The sequence below is a fragment of the Vigna angularis genome, chromosome 11 (assembly GCF_016808095.1).
Source record: "Vigna angularis cultivar LongXiaoDou No.4 chromosome 11, ASM1680809v1, whole genome shotgun sequence".
Taxonomy (NCBI): domain Eukaryota; kingdom Viridiplantae; phylum Streptophyta; class Magnoliopsida; order Fabales; family Fabaceae; genus Vigna; species Vigna angularis.
The window spans coordinates 22,400,827-22,424,692 of NC_068980.1; the positions used below are offsets into that span (position 1 = coordinate 22,400,827).

The following is a 23,866-nucleotide window of genomic DNA, read 5'->3' on the forward strand; positions in this document are numbered from 1 at the left end:
TCAAGTTTTCATCTGTCTCAATTGGATCATATTTTTTGTAAAAGTGAGCACATTGTACCATAACCGTTAAGTGGTGTGAGACGGCGTTAAATTAATGTGAACGTGGTGCACAGAGAATGTGGTGATGTGTGTTGATGACTTACGTGGACTGTTTTGTTTAAAAAAATAGTGTTGATGTGGCATAAGTACCCTTTATTCATATTAGGTATATCAGAATTAGGGATTTGAAATTGGAATTGGGGATTTAATTTCGTTGTTGCGAGACGAAGCGGAGGACGAACAAGAACTCCAATCTTGAACAAGACGAAGAGAATCCAGCTAATAGTTGACGCGACTAAGGTAAGATATTTTGTTTCGTCTTTGGTTTTCTGTTTGAGCGCATAAGTGTGATTTTGGTTTAACGAACATGTGAGTCTTCGACAATTGGGTTTTTGTCTTGGTCTGTATGAATTTTTATAATGATTTGTGGTCCCCATTTTGCATGTTCAATTGTTACATTGTAGTTTACACATTGTGGTCCCGAATTTTGTTTGTTGAATTGTTTATCAGTTGTAGTGGTCCCTTGTCTATGAGTGTTTCGTTAGTGGGGATGTTACTTTGTTCCCTGTCCCCCTGTCTTTGTCGGTGTGAGTGTTTAGTTAGTGAGTGAGTGTTTCCGTAGTGGTAGCACTGTAATATTCGAAACAGTTGTTAACCCCCATAATGTACAGGTTATAAAAGCAAGTTGTTGATATGGATGAGGAACGTATTAAGGTGGTGGTCCACCATTCTGGAAATTTTGTGAGTGATGATAATGGGAAGTTAAAATTTGAAGGAGAGAGCAGAATGGTCTTGTGATCCAGACTTGTTGAGCTATTTTGGCATAGTAGCGTCAGTCAAAGAATTAGGTCATATGAACATCAAAGAATTATGGTACGGTTTAAGAGGTCAGTCTGTGCACCCAGATAGGTTAGAATTATTAACTGATGATAGGGGTGCCATGCACATGTTGAACATTGCTAGGTTAAATGATGAAGTTCATCTGTATGTGGTTCATAATATGATGGAACCAGAAATAATAGAAATGATTGATTGGGTTGGTGGTCAAGTTGATGATGAAGGTGATGTTGCAAGACAAGTGGAGGAGGTTGAGGTTGAGGTTATTCGTGATGGTCAGCTTGGAACAGAAATGGTGGAGGGTGAGGGGGATGCCCAGGATGGTGATGGTCTGGATCATACTGCAGTAGGAAGAAAAATGGTTGAGGGTGAGGATGATGCTCATGAGGGTGAAGGTGATGGGTATGAGGGTGATGGTGAGGATCATAGTGATGTTGGTACAAAAAGGGTTGAGGGTGAGGGTGAGGGTAATGGTGAGGATCATAGTGATGGTGGTACAAAAATGGTTGAGGGTGAGGGTGAGGGTGATGGTCAGGATCATAGTGATGTCCATGAGGATGTTGAGATCCATCATGTAGAGGAAGCTGAGGTACATGATGTAGATGATTTTGAGCTAGAGGATTATGGAGAGGATGATGATGTAGAAGACAGTGAGGGTGATGCACATCAGGCAGAGACTGAGGATGAAGATGTAGATAGCAGTGAAGGAAGTCTAATTGATGTTAGCGTGCATTGTGACATTGGGACTTCTAAAGGAAATGTGGGAGAACAAGCTTCCAGTGCCTTACTTGAGTCTGAACGGTCAACATATAATGAATTTATTGATGATATGTGTGGGTTGTCTGACAATGAGTGGTTATCAGAGGAGTTGTTTAGTGGATCAGATAGTGAGGACAATCATGTGAGGACTAAGATAAGGTTTCCCACTTTTAGTATGCCTAAAACTTTGGTGGGTTATAAATGGGAAGTAGGAACCTATTTTACTGAGAAAAATGAATTCACAGATGCCATAAGGACTTATGCACTAAGTAATGGGAGAAGTTTAAAATTTATTAAGAATGACAAGAAAAGGATTTCTGTCAAGTGCTTGGGTGGAAGAGGAAATTGTAAATGGTATGCGTATTGTTCCTTTAGGACTGATGTCAGTGCATGGCAACTGAGAAAAGTGTTTGATGTTCACAACTGTAGTAGAGATTTCAATGTAAAGTTGATGACTTCAAAGTGGTTGAGTGAAAGGATGGAGAAAACTGTGAGAGAAAATCCTACAATGAAGGTCATGGACATTAGGGACAAAGTTACTAGGAAATGGAATGTAGGAATTTCAAGAAATATGGTGTTTAGGGCAAGAGCAATGGCAAGAGATAAGGTTGAAGGATCATTCAAGGATCAATATAGAAGACTTCACGATTATGGTCATGAGTTGCTGAAAACAAATCCAGGAACAACAGTACAAATTAAAGTTGATAACAGTAATGGTGAGGTCATATTCCAAAGATTTTATGCATGCTTGAAGGCATGCAAGGATAGCTTCATTTGTTGTAGACCTATTATTGGCTTGGATGGATGCTTTCTGAAAAGCAAGTATGGAGGGGAGTTACTAACAGCAGTGGGAAGAGATGGAAACGATCAAATGATGCCCATAGCATATGCTATTGTTGAGGTAGAAAACAAAGACTCCTGGACTTGGTTCTTGGAGCACCTTATTGAGGACCTTGGTGGGGCAGCTGTATGTGCAGGATGCACATTTATTTCAGACCAACAAAAGGTCAGTGAATGTTCAATATGTTGTACATATAACTGAATATCTTCATTAAACAAATGTTAATTACAATATGTTGAATATGTCAGGGTCTTTTGCCAGCAATCCAAGATCTTCTACCTGGTGTAGAACAAAGATTTTGTGTTAGGCATTTATATTCAAACTTCAGAAAAAAATTTCCTGGAAAAAACCTTAAACGTCTCATGTGGCGGGCAGCAACAGCAACACACCCACAACAATGGGAGACTGAAATGAGGAATATTAGAGACATAAATTTAGACGCATTTAAATATCTGCTTGCCATCCCACCTAGGTATGCATTAAGTCTTCTAATTATTAACTCTTATAAATATTTCAATATTTGCTTGCCATGACACATACTTGACTAGTTATATTCACTTATCCCAGGTTTTGGTCAAGATCTAGATTCACATCTAGATCACAATGTGACACTCTTGTGAACAACATGTGTGAGAGCTTTAATAGTGTGCTAGTTGATAGTAGGTCTAAGCCTATTATTAGCATGTTAGAAGACATAAGGGTTTACATAATGAAGAGATGGGCTGCCAACAGGACAAAGATCACATCATATCAAGGTTCAATCTGCCCCAAGGTTTTTAACAGATTTCAGAAGGAGTCCTGGTTAACTAGATATTGGTTACCAAGGTAACTTTTATGATGTGTGTTTCCATTCATGTTAACTTTCTTTCCATTTATAGTGATCCATCTAATTGTGTTTTGAATTGTGTATTACATATAGGTGGTCAAGAGAAAAATTATTTGAAGTGAAACATCTTTCAGAATTTGGTCAGTAATTTGTTGTGAATGTTGACACCATGGACTGCACATGTAGAAAATGGGCAATTACTGGCATTCCGTGTACTCATGCCATCACTGCAATGAAATTTTTGAATATAAATGCAGAAGAATACATTGGCCACTGGTTTAGGAAGTCTACTTATGAAGAGACTTACAACACAATAATTAACCCTATCAATGGACAACATGTCTGGGATGTTACACCCTATGCAGATATATTACCACCAAAGAAGAGGACAATGCCAGGAAGGCCCAAGAAGAAACGAAGACTAGAGGATTGGGAGTTGAAGAAGAATAACAGTGAATTAAGAAAGGGTGGGCAGAGGAAAACATGTGCCATCTGCAAAGAACTTGGACACAACAGAAAAGGCTGTCCACAAAGACCTCTAACAGTAGAGGTTCCTACAGCCCAATCTGTACAAGTCACCCAACCTCCAGCAACACATGTTCCTATTAGTCACCAAACAACTATGCCTTTATCTGATGAATGATCTAATGTACTGAACTTATTTATATTTTGTAGCAAATGTTTGCTCTATCATTTTGAACACAGTCTGTGCAAATGTATTGTTATGATGTATTTTGGATATGTAAGACAATGTTGTTATCATTTTGAACAGCTTCTGTTATCATCTAAGACAATGTTTGTGGTTATCAGAAAGTGATTACTGCCCAATTTTGCACTCATCAACTTTATTGGTCATTACTTTATCATGTTTCTCATTATTCCACTTAGTCATGATTTTGCTTTATCATTATTCCACTTAAAGTAACAATACAATTAAATGAAATTAAATGACACACATTATCACTGTAATAACTCACCAACATTAATAAAACACACATTACATATAAGCCAAGTTTCAAGTCTGATCACAGATGACACAGCATCAACCAACTTTCACCAACATTGCTAATACAATTACATTCAAAACAAATATGACAAAGATCATCCCCACTAACAATTTAAACCACTTATCCAACTTAACTAAACTTTTCTCTATAAAACCCAGTCTGATCTTTTGACAATATTTTCCTTCCATTTGCAACACACTGTCTTCCATGCTCATCACACCCACTTCTTCATTTCTTTCACTATCAGTCCTTTCTTCTACATTCAGCCATTTTCCTTCATTTCCTTCGTCAATGCACCACTTGAAGAAGTTGCAACCAACCAATTCTCCACTCCCACCCTGTTCAACAACAACACGCACTCCTTCGTCAAAACCCAAATAAATAGACATAGATTTATGGTTATATCAAACTGACCTTGAAGTTAGGGCAACCCCAGAATTTTTTCCCCTTGTTTTTAGGGGTTCTCGCAATACGAAACACTGCACTGTGACCACAGAGGCATCTTGGGTTTCCATCGAAGCTCCTAACACTGCCACTACTGCGTTGCATGCGAACCCAAACATTTGCAAGAGGAAGATGAACGAGACATCCTTACCACCACCTCAACAGTGCTTGCCCAAGACGTAAGACAGCAGCTCTGCTTCACCAAGACGAAACACGAAAGACGTTCCTCCTCTCCTTCCCTAACACGAAAATATACTTTGGATGAGAGGGGATGCCCTTAAATGTTAGGGCTTCGTAGCCTACATGGATAAAACACAACAAACAGTCAATTTTAGTGCACAATGCCACGTCGGTAAATGAAAAAATCCAGCTCACATCAATTTAACGCCGTCTCACACCACTTAACGGTTATGGTACAATGTGCTCACTTTTACAAAAAATATGATCCAATTGAGACAGATGAAAACTTGAGGATCCAAATGAGATTTCCATACAAACTTGAGGACAAAGGGAGGGTTTAAACCTATATTTTATTTACCAACAAATTTTTCGGACAAAGGAAATATGCATAGTCATTACCATATTGATATTGATTTTAAATTTAAAAGACGAACTAAAATTAGAAGAGTTAAAATACTATGTAAAACTTCGAATTAAATTAAACGTATAAAATTTAACTTCGCCCTACTATAGTCATTTGTTTGGATAATCATATGAAGAAAACAAAACATATGAATATTTGAAGTAATCTTGTTATTACAATGGAAACAAAAAAGAATTCGATTATTCCCACTTCCACCCTTTATCTTCTTCCACAGCTACAGGTTGGAGCAGAGGCAAAGCAAAACAACAAAAACAGCGAGAAAGGAAAATTGGAATTCAATTTTCAATCCCGTGACCCTAAGGGGCAAAATGGTAATTCCAGAAGTGAAGATAGTTGGTCCATTGTAGCGGGAACTAACACTCTTTTCTCTCTCTTAGCACTGTGAGTAGTGGAACCTCTATTTTCTGATAGAACACGACCATGCATTTCCATAAAAGACTTTTTGCTTTGGTCATGAGTTCCCATAATGCCCTTCTCTTTTCCCTTGAAAGCGTCGGCAGTGTATTTTGTAGGCTTGTGAGGAACAAAGCTACAAATAAGGAACCCCCAAGGAGGGGAATTTTAAGGGCCCCTCTCTTACTCAACCCTGTCAAAGGTGTCAAGCACATTTTTTTGTTTGTATTTTGTGTGCAGCAAAGGGTGGTGCTGCTTGTTGCGGTTGGTGGTGGGGTGCGCAGGATAAGCAGCAAAGTTGGGTGAAGGGTAGGGAGAGAGAATCAAAGACTCCAATTTTTTTAAAAAAATATATATAAAAAGGGAAGAGAAAAAAGATTGGCCTTTTTATTAACAAGAAAACAACCCATCATAGTTTTAAGGCCATTTAATTGGTTCCTCTTGGTCTTGTGTGTGCGCTATAAATCTTTTATGGTTTTTGATTACCCTTTGGGTTCTATAGGGAGTCTTAGAAACCCACTTTGAGATTTCTCGTTGAGTTGAATGCTTTTGGTTAGGAAGGTTGCTGCAATGGGGAAGGTTGTGTTGTTGTTTCTTTACATGTTGGTGGTGGTGGTGCCTTTGGCTTTTGCTGATTCAAGTCAGAAGCTTGAGGTTCAGAAGCAATTGAAGAACTTGAATAGGCCTCCCGTAAGGTCCATCAAGGTATAGAGAGAGAAAGACAGAGCTTGTTTTCTTTTCTTTCTTAATTCTGCTATGACTTTTTTTCTCTTTTGCCTCTTCCACTTTTCACTGATTGCTTAACTGTTTTTCTAATTGGTGTTTCCACAACAATGGACCTTTTTGGGTGAAAGGAACTTTAATTCTGGATGCTCCTGTTGTCTCACCTGGGGGACTTCTTTTAGTCTCTTTCACTTGTTCTTGAATTTTGAGCAGAATCTATGTTTGCTTTTTAGTGGCACTTTTTTTCCCTTGGTTTTCCTAGGAATTGTAGTGTAATTTGGTTTCGTTCATTTGCTTTCTGTGCACATCCATGAGCATAATTCTTTATAATTTGCATTTCTGTTGTTGTGAAAGCAGAGTCCTGATGGAGATATTATTGACTGTGTCCATGTCTCACACCAGCCAGCTTTGGATCACCCTCACCTCAAAAATCACAAGATTCAGGTGAAGAATTTTACTTTTCTTATCTAGTGCCTTTTCATTCTATAATTCAAAATTCTTTCCCTGGTTAGCTCCATTTTTCTTTCTCTTTCCTTTGGTTCAAACTTGAATTTCAAACAATCACGGGTTGTTGATGCAGATGAAACCAAATTTCCATCCTGAAGGGCACCCTTTTGGGGAGAGCAAAGTCTCTTCAAATTCGAAGCCTATTACTCAGCTGTGGCACCAAAATGGAAGGTGCCCTCAAGGAACAATTCCTGTCAGAAGGACCTCAAAGAATGAAATATTAAGGGCAAGCTCTATTCAACAATTTGGAAAGAAGAAGGTAAGGAGCTTCCCTCAGCCAAAGCCAGCAAAACCTCTACCAGACCTCATCAGTCAGAGTGGCCACCAGGTACTGCTGCTCTACCATGCATGATACTTGTAATGCAGTAACAGCCAGTTTAATTGGGAGGTTGAGAGTGTGTACAAACCTTCAAAGGAGGGAACCTGTGAATATACATACAAAAGAAGAAGCTAGTTTAATCTACTGCTAATTACTGAGCAAAACTACCCTCATTTCTCATGTATTTCATTTCTATGACCAATAAAAGGAAAATTAAAAAAGAAAAACTGTTTACTATATTGGCCCTCTTTTCTATGCAAAAGAAGATAGAAAAAGTTGTAAACTACGTACCATATTAGGTCTTCTTTTTATGCAAAAGGAAAAACAAGATAGTATGGGAGCAAAAGATAAAAGCTGGTTACTTATTTATTGATTTCTCCTGATTTTGTGTATTTTTCTTTATTCCTTTGATCTTTTTGGAGCATTTAGCATGCCATAGCTTATGTGGAGGGGGATAAGTATTATGGAGCCAAGGCAACCATAAACGTTTGGGACCCAAAAATTCAACAACCCAATGAATTTAGCCTGTCTCAAATGTGGATTCTGGGTGGCTCTTTTGGTCAAGATCTCAACAGCATTGAAGCAGGTTGGCAGGTATTATTAAATTTTTTCTCCATTGTCATCTTCTGTCTGCAAATGTTTTCAAATTCAGCATCCTCATAAAGATTAGATTTATCACCTTCCTTCTAATTTCCAATTTGTGTTTTTTCTTTCTTTTTCTGTTCTGGTCATCAGGTCAGCCCTGATTTGTATGGAGACAACAACACTAGACTCTTCACTTATTGGACAGTAAGTTATCAATTCAAGCACTCAAATTTTGTCCTTTCCTCTAATTACTTTTGTGTTTCTTATTCACTTGATTCAATTGTTCCACCACCATGACAGAGTGATGCATATCAAGCTACTGGTTGTTATAATCTCCTTTGCTCTGGCTTTATTCAAATTAACAGTGATATAGCTCTAGGAGCAAGCATCTCCCCTCTTTCCAAGTATAGCTCTTCCCAATATGATATCAGCATCCTGGTCTGGAAGGTACATTTTTATATCCTTTTTTATATATTATCTCTTGATATTGGACATTCTGGCATGAAAATATGCCCAGCACTCAACAAACACTACCATTAGTATATTGCTACCGTTGGTTTTTGCAGACCACACTAGTCAATTATAAATTGAGAGAATCTCTGACACACACTTCATTATATCTGAATGCTACATTGTTTTAGGGGTCCATGAATTTAATAACATGGAAGAAAGTCATCTGATGTTGTCTATTATGGAAAACCAATGTGTATGTAGGACCCCAAAGAGGGTAACTGGTGGATGCAGTTTGGAAGTGATCATGTTATGGGATACTGGCCAGCTCCTCTATTCTCGTACCTTTCTGACAGTGCCTCAATGATTGAGTGGGGGGGAGAGGTTGTGAACTCTGAATCTGATGGCCAACACACCTCAACTCAAATGGGAAGTGGCCATTTCCCTGAGGAAGGTTTTGGCAAGGCTAGTTACTTCAAGAACATTCAGGTTGTTGATGGTAACAACAAGCTTAGAGCTCCAAAGGATCTTGGCACTTACACTGAGCAAGATAGCTGCTACAATGTTCAAACTGGCAGTGCCGGAGATTGGGGTAACTACTTCTATTATGGTGGTCCTGGTAGAAACCCCAATTGCCCTTGATCATTCATGTCAAGCAAAGAAAACTGAAAAGAAAAAAAAAGGATGAGTAGGTGTTCTTTTTGTCTAGTTTAGCTGTTTTAGTAACTTGTGGTACAACTTAGAGTTGTGGTGTATAATGAAGCTCTTGATCCTTCAAAGTCTCCAAAAAATTGTTGGAGAAAAAGGCAGTGAGTTTCTTAGATTTACAAGAAACAAGTTTCTTCATTGGTTTTCCTGTTTATATATATATATATATTTGTTGTTTTTGTTTGCTCCTCTCTCTGGAGCTGTGAAGGCTGAGTTGTGAATGTGAACAGAATATTCTGTTATGGTACATGGAGACTGTATTTTTTTATTTTAATTACTGCCATGTTTCGTCAGTGAAAAGCTGTCTCAATAAGGACATTTGTTTATGTTTATGCTCTTGCTTGTGACCTAACCTAAGTGGGTGGCTTTTTAATTGAAGAAAGTAATGGTGGAAAGAAAGAAAAAAAAAATGAGAGATACATGCACACATGTGATTATGCAGTTCAAGAGTAGTCTAATTTAGTCACTTCACATCTTTGTGGACAATTTATGGCATTAAAGTTTATGTTTTTATAATTGGAATATACTTCACATCAATTATCCTAGACTATAGAAGAGCTTAGAAAAAGAGAAAAAAGATGTGAAGAAACGCGTTATCTCCTTATTGTGATGCTGATATAGATGGACCCATATATGAGATTGGATTGTATGTTAGTGTGGCAAGCTAGCATTTTCTTTCATAAAAGCCACCCTTGTGGTTGGTTATGCACCCACCTCTTTATCACTTACCCTTAATTTATTCATATATTTATATTTATTTGACCCTTTAAGAAAGTAGCATTATATATACATGTATACAACTAGGGGAAAAGCTTTATGATTTATCTACTAAGTATATACAAAGAGATTGTTCTATAGAGTAATACTATCAGAGTGAAGTTTTTTATATTGTCAATCAATTATAAAAATTAATACTCTTTTTTAGTTTATTGTTAATGAATGATTGGATAAAAAAAGTATTTTACACTCTCATTATAGCTCAATTAAGTCTTATATAATAAATCAAGTGTTTTCTCTTATTGAAAAATTGTGTTCAAACATATTTATTTAAAGGGCTGTTCAGAAATTGTAATAAATCGTGTTTATATCGAACTGAATTGAATTAGAAAATTTCAGTTATTTGAAAAATTATTATTTTTTAATTTAGTTCTTAAAAATAAATTGCTTATAAATATAACTATTTTGACTAAACTTTGATTAAGTTTACTTACAATATATTACAATTCAATTAACTTTGTCAAAACAATTATACATATCCGTTTTATCAAATTCTTTTTATAGTTGAATTACATTTGACTATTATTTTATTCATGCATTCAGCTTCAATTTAAGATGATTTCATTGTTGTTGGTTTATGTCCATGCTTTTCATATCAATTGTTTTAGAAAATTAGAATAAGGGTTTTCATTTGAAGAGTTAATTCATTGTTTATTTTGTTTATTTTCTTTTTTCTTAATGGAATAAAATATATAAACTTCCATTACAAAAATAGACGTCTTTGGAGTTCCAATGCAAATTTTGTAATCAATCAAGAACAAAAAACATATTGTGAACTAATTAAAACGAATACCCCATCATTAATCATATGGTAATTTTTATATGAATTTGTATAATGCTCATGAAGTGTACTCAATGTTAAGTCCACCCCAATTTTGAAAAGCATGGCTTTTAAGTTCAATTATTATGTCTTTTTTGTCGTATGATTTAAAAATTAACTCTCCACCGCATACGTTTGGTTAAGATAAGGGTAAAATGACACAATTTAAAATATAATAACTTGAATTGAAATACGTCATTAGTGTTTTCTTTTATTATGTTTGTTGAAGTTCTTGTTTTTTCTTTATTGTGACTGGTTGTTAAACCTCTTGTTAAGTCCCGTTAATTATGTTTCAGCTTTACATGAAGGAGAGAAATCGGAAAAGATACTTTTTTTTCAATTGGGTTTAATAGCTTTATAAAAAGATTCCATCTTTTCCTTTCTTTAAAAAACCAAATAATGATATTGCAAAGAGATGTGAAAGTTCTATCACTTGTCATGATTGCATAATTAATCCAATCATAATGCTGATGGAAAATTTCGTATCAAAAAGACCTTCTGTTAGAGAGCTACAAAGTTAACCTTAATCATGCAATTAAAATAAATAATCAAGATTATAATTACGTGACCAATTATATATAGTTAATAGTAATGATTAAATCTTATATCTTATGATTTTCACGAGTAAGTTAAGGTTTTGAATAATATAAGGTTTCTATAAATAGGTAAGTCTTATTTGTTTTTTTGTTTTATCATGAAGCGCTGTTGAAATAAAATTTAGTGAAGAAAATATGAATATATGAGCAGTAGAAAATAGTTTTATTTTTTTTATCGGTAAAATAATATATTTGATCCAGAAATACTTGGAGTGTTCAAATTCATTTACAAACTTCCATAAATAATTTTATATAAGAAATTTATAAATTATTATTATTATTAATAATTTTGATAAACAATTTTTCATAATTTTATGAGTCTACACTTTATCATATTTTTTTAATATATAATTAATCTTCATCAAAGAATTTAATTGATTATGGTGGAATTTTTCTTCTTGACTTTTAATAAAAAAAAAGTCTAAGTTCATTATTACTGGCACACTTAATTAAATTGTTGTTCATTCATGTTAAATCCCCTCTCTTGTAAAAAAGAAAAAAAAAGGAATGGAAGGATATAAATTTTACTCTTACATTTTCCCCTTATGTTTTCTCTATCCATTGAATTAAATGGTAGATGAAATTTAAAAATGTTTGTTATTATTCCTTCAGCTTAATTTCTCCTGAAGCAAATGTTCTATATATATAAGTATGTCTCCTACACATATACACATATATGTTTATTAAATGGCATAGTTTTTTAGCAAAGGTCTACGAGCCCTAGAAAGAAGGTATCTCTTCATAATTGAAGTGAGATCACATGTCCTTTCAAACCTAGGTTGTGTTTTTTCTTTGGAGAAATAGTGATACATTAATGGTGTTTGGGAAGAAGATTGAAAATGGAACACCATAGTGTTTAATTTAGATTCCTATAAAGGTTGGTGCAAGTAACACTTAGGAGTCAATTTCTCATAATGAATCCATTAATGTGCTTGATGGTGAGTTAGGGTAAATTGCTCATTGCAAAACCCTTTTTACCCAAATGTTAGTTTTTGAAGTCAAAGCGTGAATTGATGCCACATGTGATGTGAGTCCATGTTGTGTGCCATAGAGCTGTCCATCAATACATAAATAATTAATGATTAGTTGTTGTCCCATTCAACAAGTTTTTCAAACATATCCAAGTTAGGAACGCCAATTATGCTAAAAGGATAAGGCTTTGATTTTCAGATATATTTCTACTTTTATTCTCTCCAAAATTTTGATAAACTTAATTTTTGTGAATTTCAATTATATATATGGTAATTGTAGGGGATACATTTGTATCAATTTTGTTGACATGATATATTAATCTTAGCATTTTATATATATATATATATATATATATATATATATATATATATATATATATATATATATATATATATATATATATATATATATATATATATATATATATATATATATATATATATATATATATATATATAGTTAAGTCATACGATTAAGAAGTATATTTTTATAATTTAAATATAATTTATAATATATTTAATATAATAAAAAATATATTGCTAGATATTATATTATTAAGTTAAGAATTTACTATTAATACATGATTGTCTTAAAATATACTTTTTAAAAATATATGACACTGAACCAAGTAATGGCCTATAACATAATTTACATTTATTTATAAATTATCAATCACCTATGACTTCGTATGGATTAAACATAATCTTATAAAATGAAATGTTGTATGGATTAAAGATGATCTTATAATATGAAAATTTAAATTTACAATCTAGGTTGGAAAATGTATATATTTAATAACGTGCCTAATGGAGATAGTGCCTAACACGTATTTGAGTTGGAGTCAACCACAAATAATGTCTTTGACAAACCAAAAGTAAAGAACGAGCAATGCTTTTTTTTAGTGTGTTTTGATTACCATGGAAGAATTAATCTCATATATATCTCATATTAAAAAATATATTCTATCAATTAATTGAAAATAATCTCAAATTCAATATTTAAAATAATTAGAACAAAAACTAACAATATCGTCATGCATATTTTTTTCGTCTTGGCGTGAGTTTTTTTGAATTAGTTGAATTAGTGAATCAGAAACTAATAATGACCACAGTGAATATTGTGCTATTTGACCATAGTTAACTAAAACTTTTTTGGTGTTTATCATAATTAATCTTTAGAACCTTTTAAATGAATGATATTAGATCCAGGTTAAGGTTAGTTTAGATTGATTTGAATGGTTTCCAAAGCATACACTATTATATTTTATTCATAGCATGCACCTTCTTTTTATTTATTTTGAATTTTGAATATTGTTATTGTCATCCAAATAACCTTAAACAATGTTCTTCAAATAGATAGCAAATCAACATTTGTGAACTTTAAATAAAAAGTGCTCTACAATCAAGGTAGATTGGAAACAACATTCAAACAACATATTAAAAACAAAAAAAAAAAACATGTAATCAGTGATGAATGACGAAATCCACGTAGGTAGATTCCTGTTTATTACATAATATATGATAAGTTCCCATACATATACGTAGAAGAAAAAATGTTGAGCATGCTTGCAGCAAACTCCAATTCCAAGTTTCAACCAACCCTGCCAAAAATTGTACCAAATAATTAATAAAATCAATTAAAAAGAAAACAAGTAATTTAATTCGAGTGTAAAAAGTTTCCCACAGGGTAAAAAATGTATGAAAATAAGGGTGAATGAAGAAAATAAACCCAGACTTTTCATTAATATTTAAAAGTTATTAAAAAAAGTCACCAAATTTCACTCATTATTTGATACACTCACAAAGTAATAATAAAATTATTAAAAATAATAATTCTGTACTAAACAAGCTTTTTCAGAAGTATTTTTAGTATAAAGTAAGAAAAAACAAATGAAACGAGAGATTCTTTGCAAATTAAAATGAACATTTTCATAAATTAAAAACGAAAAGTTGAAGAAATCATATGAAAAGCTTCTACAAATGGCATCATGCAGGTAAAATTGTCTGATAATGTTTTTCTGAAAAGGTTGTGCCAATTAAAGAGTGTTTTGTCTTGTTTTCTTGTGAACATTGGTTTTATGTGAAGGCTATAAATGAATGTTACTTGGAACAATCTGCATTGGGGGAGATAGACACAGGAAGGGTTATTCCACAGTTTCCTGGAAGAGCCTGAGCCAATTGTGAGTTTATGCTGATACTCTTGGCAGTGGATTTGATGCAGTTACAAGCAGTTTTCTTATCCTCTGTTGTTGATGCAGCTGACGCAAGAGCCTTGGCTCCTGAGCAACATGCAGGAGGTGGCGGTCCACTGCCACTCACCAAGTAGCTCACACAAGGCCTCAAGTCCTTGATCACATCACTGCATGAAATTGCAGCCTCTGAAGTTGAAACAACAAGGATCAGAAGCACAAGGGCAGCAAATTCTCCTGAGAACTTCATGATTGCTGAAAACAGATTATAATTAATAATGGTGATGCTTATGCTGCTATGAATCTGCATTGTTTCCCTTTCACCATTTATAGAGCTTCAAAGTTAAGCTGAAATCTGCAAGTAAGGATATGGATTTGACTAACGAGTGCAAGAAAGAAGAAACTTGTCTTTTTGATATTCTAGGTTAGGTGGAAGTGTGGTGAAGGAGGGTTTGCTCAGTTTCAACAAGTAAAATAGCCATCTGAAAGTTCATTGGAGGAAAGGGTTATTTTTCTTTTATGATTTCCATTTCATGCAGGAGTTTGATCACTTAACCTGCTTATAAAAACCATTAATTTTGATGGAAGTAAACCTTGTGAGTGGTGTCACCCTAACAACTTTGTTGATAACAGTGACAGTTTCTCTATTCATGAACAAAATCATGTGCAAGTTATTATCACAGGATCATTATGTGGCTCTGAAATGTGTTTTCATTGTTTGCAGCAATAGGGCCCTCAATTGGATATCTCAACCATACATTATATAATATTCATAATTTACATCAGTTTATCTCAGAGGCTCTTGCTATCACCAATCACTGCTTTTGATACATGCATTTGCTTGGCTGTTCACCATTTGCATAATTATTCACAATTTTTTGTCTGATTGAAACTTATCACACTTTTAGGTTTGTGTCCTTTATTATTATTTTCATTTTTCCTTCAATATATATATATATATATATATATATATATATATATATATATATATATATATATATATATATATATATATATTCCAATCCATCGTTGTTGATTGTTCAAGTACTCTAAAGCATTATCATATCATTAACAGGGATGTGACTGATTTATTCTTATGATTAAATATATTGTGGCAAAGACTTTTTTTGTGTGAACCTCTTAGGGTTGAAGTTTAATTTATACCTTCAAATTATGTTACGAAGCTTGTACGTGTGTGTACGTGTGTTATTTTTAAGTCTGATATGCTTAGAAGGTAAATAAAAAAATTGTAGTATTAAAAAAATTAAAATTTAACTTATGTAAAAGTTAAAAATTAAATTTTAAAAGACTTATAAAAAACATCTACGAATTTATTTATGAATAATTTTTTTTTTGTCTCGTCTAAATATTAAAAGGAACACTTTTAATTATATATATATATATATATATATATATATATATATATATATATATATATATATATATATATATATATATTCTTTGAATTGTTTTATATTTGTAACAAGTTGAAAATGATTGGGAATCATAATAATAATATAAGTAAGCATAAGTAAATAAAAGAAACAAAATTGGTTAGTTTAAAGGAAAAAAAATAATATCCTTTTCTTCATTTTTCCAAGTACTAAAGTAATAGAAACGAAAAGGTAAAGATTTTCGGATGATTTTCTAAGGAAACATTCTCCCACTCAAAGACTTCCATGAAAATAATCCAATATTGACATCATTACTGGTACAAAAGTCACTTTTTATAATGATTATTTATACAAGTTATCATATACAGATATAAAAAGTAGTGTGGTGGTATAACTGTAAATAAAATAACACTTTTTATATCGATTGTAGTTATAATACTATACCGGATATAATCTACCAAATATAAAAGGTGGTGTAAATAAGATAACATTATTTATACTTGTTATAATTATAATAAATATAGAAAGTGGGTGACATTTTTATAATAAAGAAGAAAATTTTCTATACCAGATCTAGTTATAACAAGTATATAAAGTGGACACAATGACATTTTTGTAATAAATAAGAAAAATTTCTATACTGATTCTAATTATAATCGATATAGAAAGTGGACCCAATGATATTTTTGTAATAAAAAATAAGCTTAATTGCTTGGTTTGTTCCCAGTTTGGTTGAAGCGTGTCAAACTCGTCCCCTCTTTTAAAAAAGTTACTATTTCGACCACATGTGGTTTAAAATTGTCAATTTTGTACAAAGTTAGTAAAATTTGCCTTAATCAAGTCTCTTCCATTAAGTACACAGAAACGACGTTAACTTTTATCTCTCTCCTCTGCTCCTCTATGCAACGTGTCCGTCTTTCTCAGTGCTATTAATGTCCTTTTATCTTTGGATTATGTTCACATTACTTATCCTTTGGTTGGTACAACAATCAATTATATTAATAATTATTTTTATAATAAATTATAATTTTATATACTTTATTATTAAATCTGATAACAAATATGTCATAAAAAAAATAAAATATAAAAAATTTAGGTATACTAAAATTTATAAAGATCGTAGTATTTTGTTTAATTTTACCTAGAGATTTTTCAAAGGATATATTTAAATATATTAATAATATTTTTAATTTAATATATTAATAATATTTTAATGACTTTTTTTTTACATTTTAACCTAAAGTAATATATATGTTAAAATTTTAGTAAACAAATTATATTTTATTATAAATTAAAATAGATTATAAAATATATTTTGGATATTGTAAAATAAATACCGTCCATGAAAGCTATTTTTAATCTCAAATTTTTTAAATACAACCATTTAAAAAGCAAAGAATTGTATAAAAATTTTATTTTTAACCTCAAAATTTGTAAATACAAGCTTTGAGAAATTATATTTATTAAAATTAATATAATTTTTATTCTCAAATTATTTTAAAAAGTAAATTTCCAGCTTAGTTAAATTATGTTATTTTTTACCCTTTTGTATTTTATAAAAATTATATAAAATATCTTTCCGTAACAAACGTCACATTTATCTATTGACAAGGTATTTCATATTCCTATAATAAAATATAGGGTTAAATATGTTTTTAGTCCCTAAACTATTGGTCGTTTCTGGTTTTCGTCCCTCTTTCAAAATAAGGTACAATTTGATCATCATTCTTTTCGAAACTTTTGTTTTAGTCCTCGAAAACTAACACCGTTAAAAATGTGCTGACATGGCTAACGGTAGACTGACACACGACTTTTTTTTTCAAGTGTTTCTCACATTTTCTCCTCAGCGTCTTCCAACAACATACTCACTCTCTTTTCAAGTTCTGTTGCGAGAGCTGGTGAGACAGAATACATCATGGCCATCTTTAGCAACTGCAACATGAACTTACATGAGACTGCATCTGGCTGAGGAGGAATAATGCTTATCAGGGTTTCAATAATTGTCTTTTGCTCCTTGCTGTGCCCACTGCTCTCTTTCTTCTTCCCACTAAAAATACTGAACTATAGGTTATACTTTTCATGCCCATATCCTCTTAGCCCTTCTATCTCCACATCCATTCCTGGCAGCCATTTCTTGGCATATTCTATGATACACTTACCGATGATCTCTGCTCTGGTTCCTTTTGCCCTTATTGCAGAAATGATTCTTATAAAATGATCAATGCGGAAGGTGGCCACATCATTGAACCACCAGCTTTCTTGATTTGGCGCTGCATCCTCACTTGTGTGATCATCTTTAGAAGCCTTCCACGCAATGGAGTCGCAACATCTTCTTACAATTTGGAGGTTTTCAGCCCATGGAGATAGGTTTTCACAAGATTTCAGAACAGTGATAGTGTCTTTCCATGAAGAAAGCACAACAAAGGTGAGGAAAGCTTCAGTCTTGGAAATTAGATTTCCATCTTCTAGTTCTTTGGTCATCTCTAGGAACTCTGATGCACATCTTAGTGCAGCTATGTTATCTGGGCTGAAGTCTACTAGGAGGCCATAACAGAACTTAAGAACTGTTTCAAATGTTTCAGACCCACCTGGGAAGTTTTCAAGCTTCAGAGCTTTGCCAGAATTTGAGATGAAAGGCTGAATCTCCAATCGTCCTATGTAGCCGCACTTCGATATCAAGGGGTACTGTGGTTACAGAAAACGTTATCAAAGTACGTAATCATGTTACAGTAAAGAAGCTAACACATATAATGATTAAGGCAAGGGGAACGTGAATTCAGGAAGAGAAAGAAGGGGAGAAAAGGTGAGAAACACTCGAAAAAAAAGTCGTGTGTCAGTCTACCGTTAGCCACGTCAGCACATTTTTAACGGTGTTAGTTTTCGAGGACTAAAACCAAAGTTTCGAAAAGAATGAGGACCAAATTGTACCTTACTTTGAAAGAGGGATGAAAACCAGAAACGGCCAATAGTTTAGGGACTAAAAACATATTTAACCCTAAAATATAAGGTTCAAATAATATATAATTTGATTTAAAAATTAAATATAGTTTTAAAAAAAATTAAAAATAAAAAAATATATTTAATCTATTAAATAATTATTAGAAAAATATGAATAAAAATAATTTTTTAATCATTTTAATAATATAATAAAGATAATATGAGTAGTTTCGTACACAAAGCTTTCAAAACATCAAATATTATTATTTATTAATAATTTGTTTCAATTTTTGTAAATGTTGACCGAAAAAAACCTTCTCTCTCCAACTTTTCAATAATTAAATGATTAAACCTTCTCTCTTCAACTCTTGATGCACATAAAATATTAGAGGGTGTATTGACAAAAAGTTACTATATTCAGAAGAACAGAAGAGAGAGAAAAAAAAGTTAACGCCGTTTGTGCCTATTTAACGGAAGGGACTTAATTGAGGCAAATTTTTCTATGTTTGGATGCAATTGACACTTTTAAACCACGTGTGGACAAAATTGCAACTTTTTTAAAAAGATGAACGAACTTGACACACTTCAACAAAACTGGGACAAAGCAAGCAATTAAGCCTATAAAATATATTTCTATACTGGTTCTAATTATAACTGGTATAGAAAGTAATTTCTTATTTTTTTATTTGTAAACAAAGGGTTCCCAAATTCCTAACCTTTATATTCTTCTTCATCATCTGACACACTATGAACCATATATGAAAAGAATACATTGTCACGCGCATGGAGGTGCCACGTTCTTCAATGAGGGTTGTTGGCACGTTAAAGATCTCATGAGGTCGCGTTTTGCAGCATCGCGCGAGGTGATTTGGTTTCGTATGTTGTTTGTGGTAGTAAATATTCTTTAGGCGTGGTGGAGCTCGCATTCAGCGTGGCTCGTGATGCACATTCATACGTAGTGCAACAATTTCACATGGTGAAGCATAGTTGGAGTGGTGCCTATGACTACAACGATTTATACACAATGCTTATCGTTTTTTGTTGATGAAGATAATGGATTATGTGAATTTGGGATGCTTGTGTATGAGTTGTTATGAAGAAATTAGAATTGGAAGAAAAGTTTAGGTTATGATGAGGTTGATTTAACGGGTATAGAAAGTGACATTTTCTATACTGATTCTGAAATCGGTATAAAAAGTCAATACTTTATATATCCCCTGCTTCTATACTGGTTTTAAAATCAATATAAAAAGTCTTTTTTAACCAGTATAAAAAGGTTTTTTGGGTTGAACGGGTTTGGATTATGAATAATCAATATAAAGGCTATCTTGGTTCAACAAGGTTGTATTGATGCTTTAAGAAGTGAGGATAACATGTCAATTTATGCATCATAATTATGTTTATTGATGATAACGCACTAAAGGAAGTCGCTAAAGAGTATAATGTTGCATCTATGCATATTAAACATGAGTTATTATATATGACCAAGTCTTTGCCTCACAAACGCTATAAGATATACTTATCTCAATCTTTGGTTTGGGTCAACTTGACTCGAAGATTGGTTTAGGCCAACTCGGTTAAACTTTGTCTCTCACCAACTTGGCTCGACCCCTTCGATTCTGAAACCTAAACTTGAATTTTAACTCTGGATGATTTGTTTCATCCTTCAATCCAAGAAAACACCTCTCAACCTTGGACTCGATCCTACTCATCTCAACCTTCAGCTCACGGCATCTCATCTCAACCTTCGTTCCAACATGTCTGGACCATCAACGTAGGCACACATCTTGATTGAAGTGCCTAAAAACACTAGAAGGGAGGTTGAATACTGTTAATGGAAATTTTTTTTTCATAACCCTTCTAATATAGCATGTTCGTCGAATTTTGGAACCTCAACCTTATAAATGATTATAAAAGATAGTTGCTTTTAACATGCTATTTAGAACGTATACTGCAGCGTTTGGAAGAAGTTCCTCATTTGAATAAGAAATGTTTAGAGCGGAAGGTTCCTTTGTTTAAAAATATAAATGCAACTACATGTTTTATAAGAGAAGCGTTTAGACAAGAGACAGACAACAAATGCACAAATATTTTTATATTGGTTCACTCTAAATGAGCTACGTCCAGTTTCCTCTACAGAGGGTCTATAATCTTCAAGAAGATTACAATTGAGTATTCGTACCACTCCTGATTTTCAATTAGTGAATAACCTTCTGTTACCTTAGACTGGATGATTATTCTCACCACTCCTGGTCTTCTTAGTCAATGACATAACCTCCTATTATCCTAATCTGGATGAGTATTCGCACCAGTCTTGGTACTAGACAACCTTGTCTAGATTTCTTTAGCTCAATTGAGTTCAACAAGTCATTCAGACTATTACTCTCACAGAGAGGATGTGAATACAATACAATACAGTCTAAACACTCGCAGGTGTTTCTCTCTTTTCTCTTTCTCTCTTTCTTACAACAGTAAGCCAATATTACAATGAAGCTCGAGAGTATTGCTTGACTTCTTTTCTCTTTTTCTGCTTAGATGTTTTCTTTTCTTAAGCTCTTTTTATGCTTTTCTTTTGAACATTTCTCTAAGGATGAATATTTGCATTGTATGTTATTCTCTTGATTCTTTATTTGAATGATCTTTTATATATAGGTCCTTGGAGAAATGTTCGTTAGACTCAACTCTTGGTCTTGATTCTTGTGTCTTCTCTTTCTTCATCCACAACAGCTGTTGGTTAAAGTCAATTTGTCAAAGCAGACTTATTTGTTCAGTTCTTTGTTTGAAGTAGGTTGTACTCCGTGATTATCTCTTTTGTCTCTAACCTCCACTTCTAATTTTTAAAATGAAGTATGTGGATGTGTGTAAAGTAGGTTATCTGCCAAGAATAGAGTAGATTGTGCATGGAGCAAATATGTCTTATCTTATCACTTTTGTTGTTTTTGAACATTAAATATTTAATGTCCTTTAATTCTTGCTCAAAACAACAAATTGTTTTTTAGTTCCTACCATTGATGTAACGTTTAACAATTAAGGTTTTCTTCTAAAGATACCAAACTTTGAGAAAGAACTTCATCGTTGGACGAAGTAGCAGTTTAGCTCATGGTACCGTTTAGACTAATGTAAATGCTTTTTTTTATTTCGCCTTTTCAGAGCAACAACGTTTAGCATGTTATGTTTTCTTTTGCATTTCAAGTTTTAGGCTTTTAGAGAGTTTTTGTCGAAGACAGTGTCTTGACGCTTTTTCGTTTTCCCGAGAGTTTAACTGAATACTCCTTAGGTATAGTAATCTTATGTGTTTAGTGAAACTCTCTTAGACGTTTTGCCATATCAGTCGTTTAACACTACGTCTGAGTATTTCATTTAGGTGTTTTTGTGTTTTCTAAAATCCTAAGGGTTTTCCTAAAGTTTTTCTATGTTGGAGATTCTTGAGCCTAAGTCTATGTTTCCTCTTATGATCTTTTTAACTTCTTATTCCGTTTAATGTTATTCGGTTAAACTTCAAAACATAAAAGCATTTAGACGTATAGATGATTTTGTCTTAACATTGACCTTAAACTTAGGTGGACTCAACTCAATCAACAAGTCTCGACCATTGGCCTATGTTGACCTTTAGATTCAAAGTCACATGTGAAACAAAGTCCATATTCAATTATTATACCTATTAAGTGTCGCCTTTTACTTATTAGCATCAACTTTCTAATCTATGTTAAATGTATATGTTCTTAAATTAAAGAATAACTAGAAGACAATTAAACTACTAAAATCAAACTGAAGAAAAATGTCAAAAAAATTAGAGATGAAGAAGCTTGAGATCCCTGCATTGTGTACATTCTTTGAACATTACCTTTCAAGTTTCACGTTATCTTTAACTACATGCACTTATATTTATGACAATCCTATCCAATACGTGCTTCTATTTAGCCTCCTAATTTGTTAATGGAGTTTCTCGTGACCTTGTAACTTTTTCGTGATCGTGTGGATCCAAAGAAAATGACATACCCAGAAAAGCTATAAGTTCAAAGACAACAAAAATGGAAAATTAATGTGAAGAAAACGATAGATCCGTAAAATAATTTACAAAAAGAGAAGAAGAAAGAATCTTACAATATATATGGACCACTTTTCTAGTTTTTTTCAATACAACATTGTTACATACTAATCAACATCGGAAACAATATTCAATAACGAAAGAAACCTTAAAGCACAGACAAATGTATCATCTCTTCCTAACGACATGCACTTTAGAAAGGGACACAAATCTTACTATTTGGATCTTTTCAAGTTAAAGGAGATAACAATAACCTACAACAGAAACACACTATATAATGTGGTACAAAATTTAATTTGGATAAATACAAGATAGTGTATATATTACAAATAATTTAAGCTCAAACCTGAAATGTTATATATGAGGACCCATTAACACCAATAACTTGTGATATATAATGTGTATATGAGAAGGCGAATGAATCGTTTTATACAAATTTTCACGTTTAGTAGTTTATATCTAATTTGGTTAAACTTGCAAAGTAATGTATAAAATTTGGATTATATTTTCATGTCAAATTCAAGCTGCACTGATATGATTATTGACTGGTTGATTTGGCTTTATCGGATAAAAAAATTTAAATTATTTTTCTAAATATGTAAATAATAATTCATAAGTACATAAATGTAAAAAATATAAATAATAGTTTATAAAAATATCATGTCAAATGAAATGGCTCGTCAAATCATTGGATTTAAAAATAAAAGACTCATCGTCAAATAATTTATAATAATATAGTTATCTTTTTATTTAACCTTCTAACTGTTTTTACATATTCTTCGTTATCGTTATTGTGATATTTTCTTTAAATATATAGTCGAATGTTTGATTTTTTAGGTGTATATCTAGAAATCAATTCTTAAACTCAGTGGAAGAAGAGTTTCAAATTTTAGAAAGAGTTTCTTAATAATTTTGTATACTCGAGAAAGATTAATTTATAAATTTGAGCCAAAATACTATGATGGGTAGGAATCATTACCATCCAAAAAAAAAATTATATTGATTGAATGATAAAGAAAATAAGAGTTAAAAAGTTTTGGAATGATTGAATTAAAACCAGCACATGTGAGATTGTTCAGTGTGGTGCAAGTT

At 32.6% G+C, this 23,866-nt stretch overlaps 4 protein-coding genes across 4 annotated transcripts; 2 read left to right on the forward strand and 2 right to left on the reverse strand.

Moving 5' to 3' along the window:
• Positions 1 to 892: 892 nt before the first annotated feature.
• LOC128194667 (uncharacterized) lies at positions 893 to 3,945 on the forward strand. The gene is made up of 4 exons (XM_052870228.1): positions 893 to 2,641; positions 2,725 to 2,948; positions 3,044 to 3,301; positions 3,489 to 3,945. Exons 1-4 carry the CDS (start codon positions 893 to 895, stop codon positions 3,943 to 3,945), a joined length of 2,688 nt encoding a protein of 895 aa, XP_052726188.1.
• A 1,962-nt stretch (positions 3,946 to 5,907) lies between these two features.
• LOC108334272 (uncharacterized) lies at positions 5,908 to 9,316 on the forward strand. The gene is made up of 7 exons (XM_017570026.2): positions 5,908 to 6,455; positions 6,831 to 6,917; positions 7,054 to 7,308; positions 7,729 to 7,893; positions 8,035 to 8,088; positions 8,185 to 8,331; positions 8,599 to 9,316. Exons 1-7 carry the CDS (start codon positions 6,294 to 6,296, stop codon positions 8,974 to 8,976), a joined length of 1,248 nt encoding a protein of 415 aa, XP_017425515.1. The 5' UTR covers positions 5,908 to 6,293; the 3' UTR covers positions 8,977 to 9,316.
• Positions 9,317 to 13,559: 4,243 nt separating this feature from the next.
• LOC108333735 (non-specific lipid-transfer protein 8) lies at positions 13,560 to 14,935 on the reverse strand. The gene is made up of 2 exons (XM_017569211.2): positions 14,311 to 14,935; positions 13,560 to 13,807 (listed from the first exon to the last, which is right to left on the reverse strand). Exons 1-2 carry the CDS (start codon positions 14,703 to 14,705, stop codon positions 13,798 to 13,800), a joined length of 405 nt encoding a protein of 134 aa, XP_017424700.1. The 5' UTR covers positions 14,706 to 14,935; the 3' UTR covers positions 13,560 to 13,797.
• A 2,915-nt stretch (positions 14,936 to 17,850) lies between these two features.
• LOC128194668 (BTB/POZ domain-containing protein DOT3-like) lies at positions 17,851 to 20,465 on the reverse strand. Its single transcript, XM_052870229.1, has 2 exons — positions 20,322 to 20,465; positions 17,851 to 18,474 (listed from the first exon to the last, which is right to left on the reverse strand). Exons 1-2 carry the CDS (start codon positions 20,463 to 20,465, stop codon positions 17,851 to 17,853), a joined length of 768 nt encoding a protein of 255 aa, XP_052726189.1.
• Between the last annotated feature and the right edge of the window lie 3,401 nt (positions 20,466 to 23,866).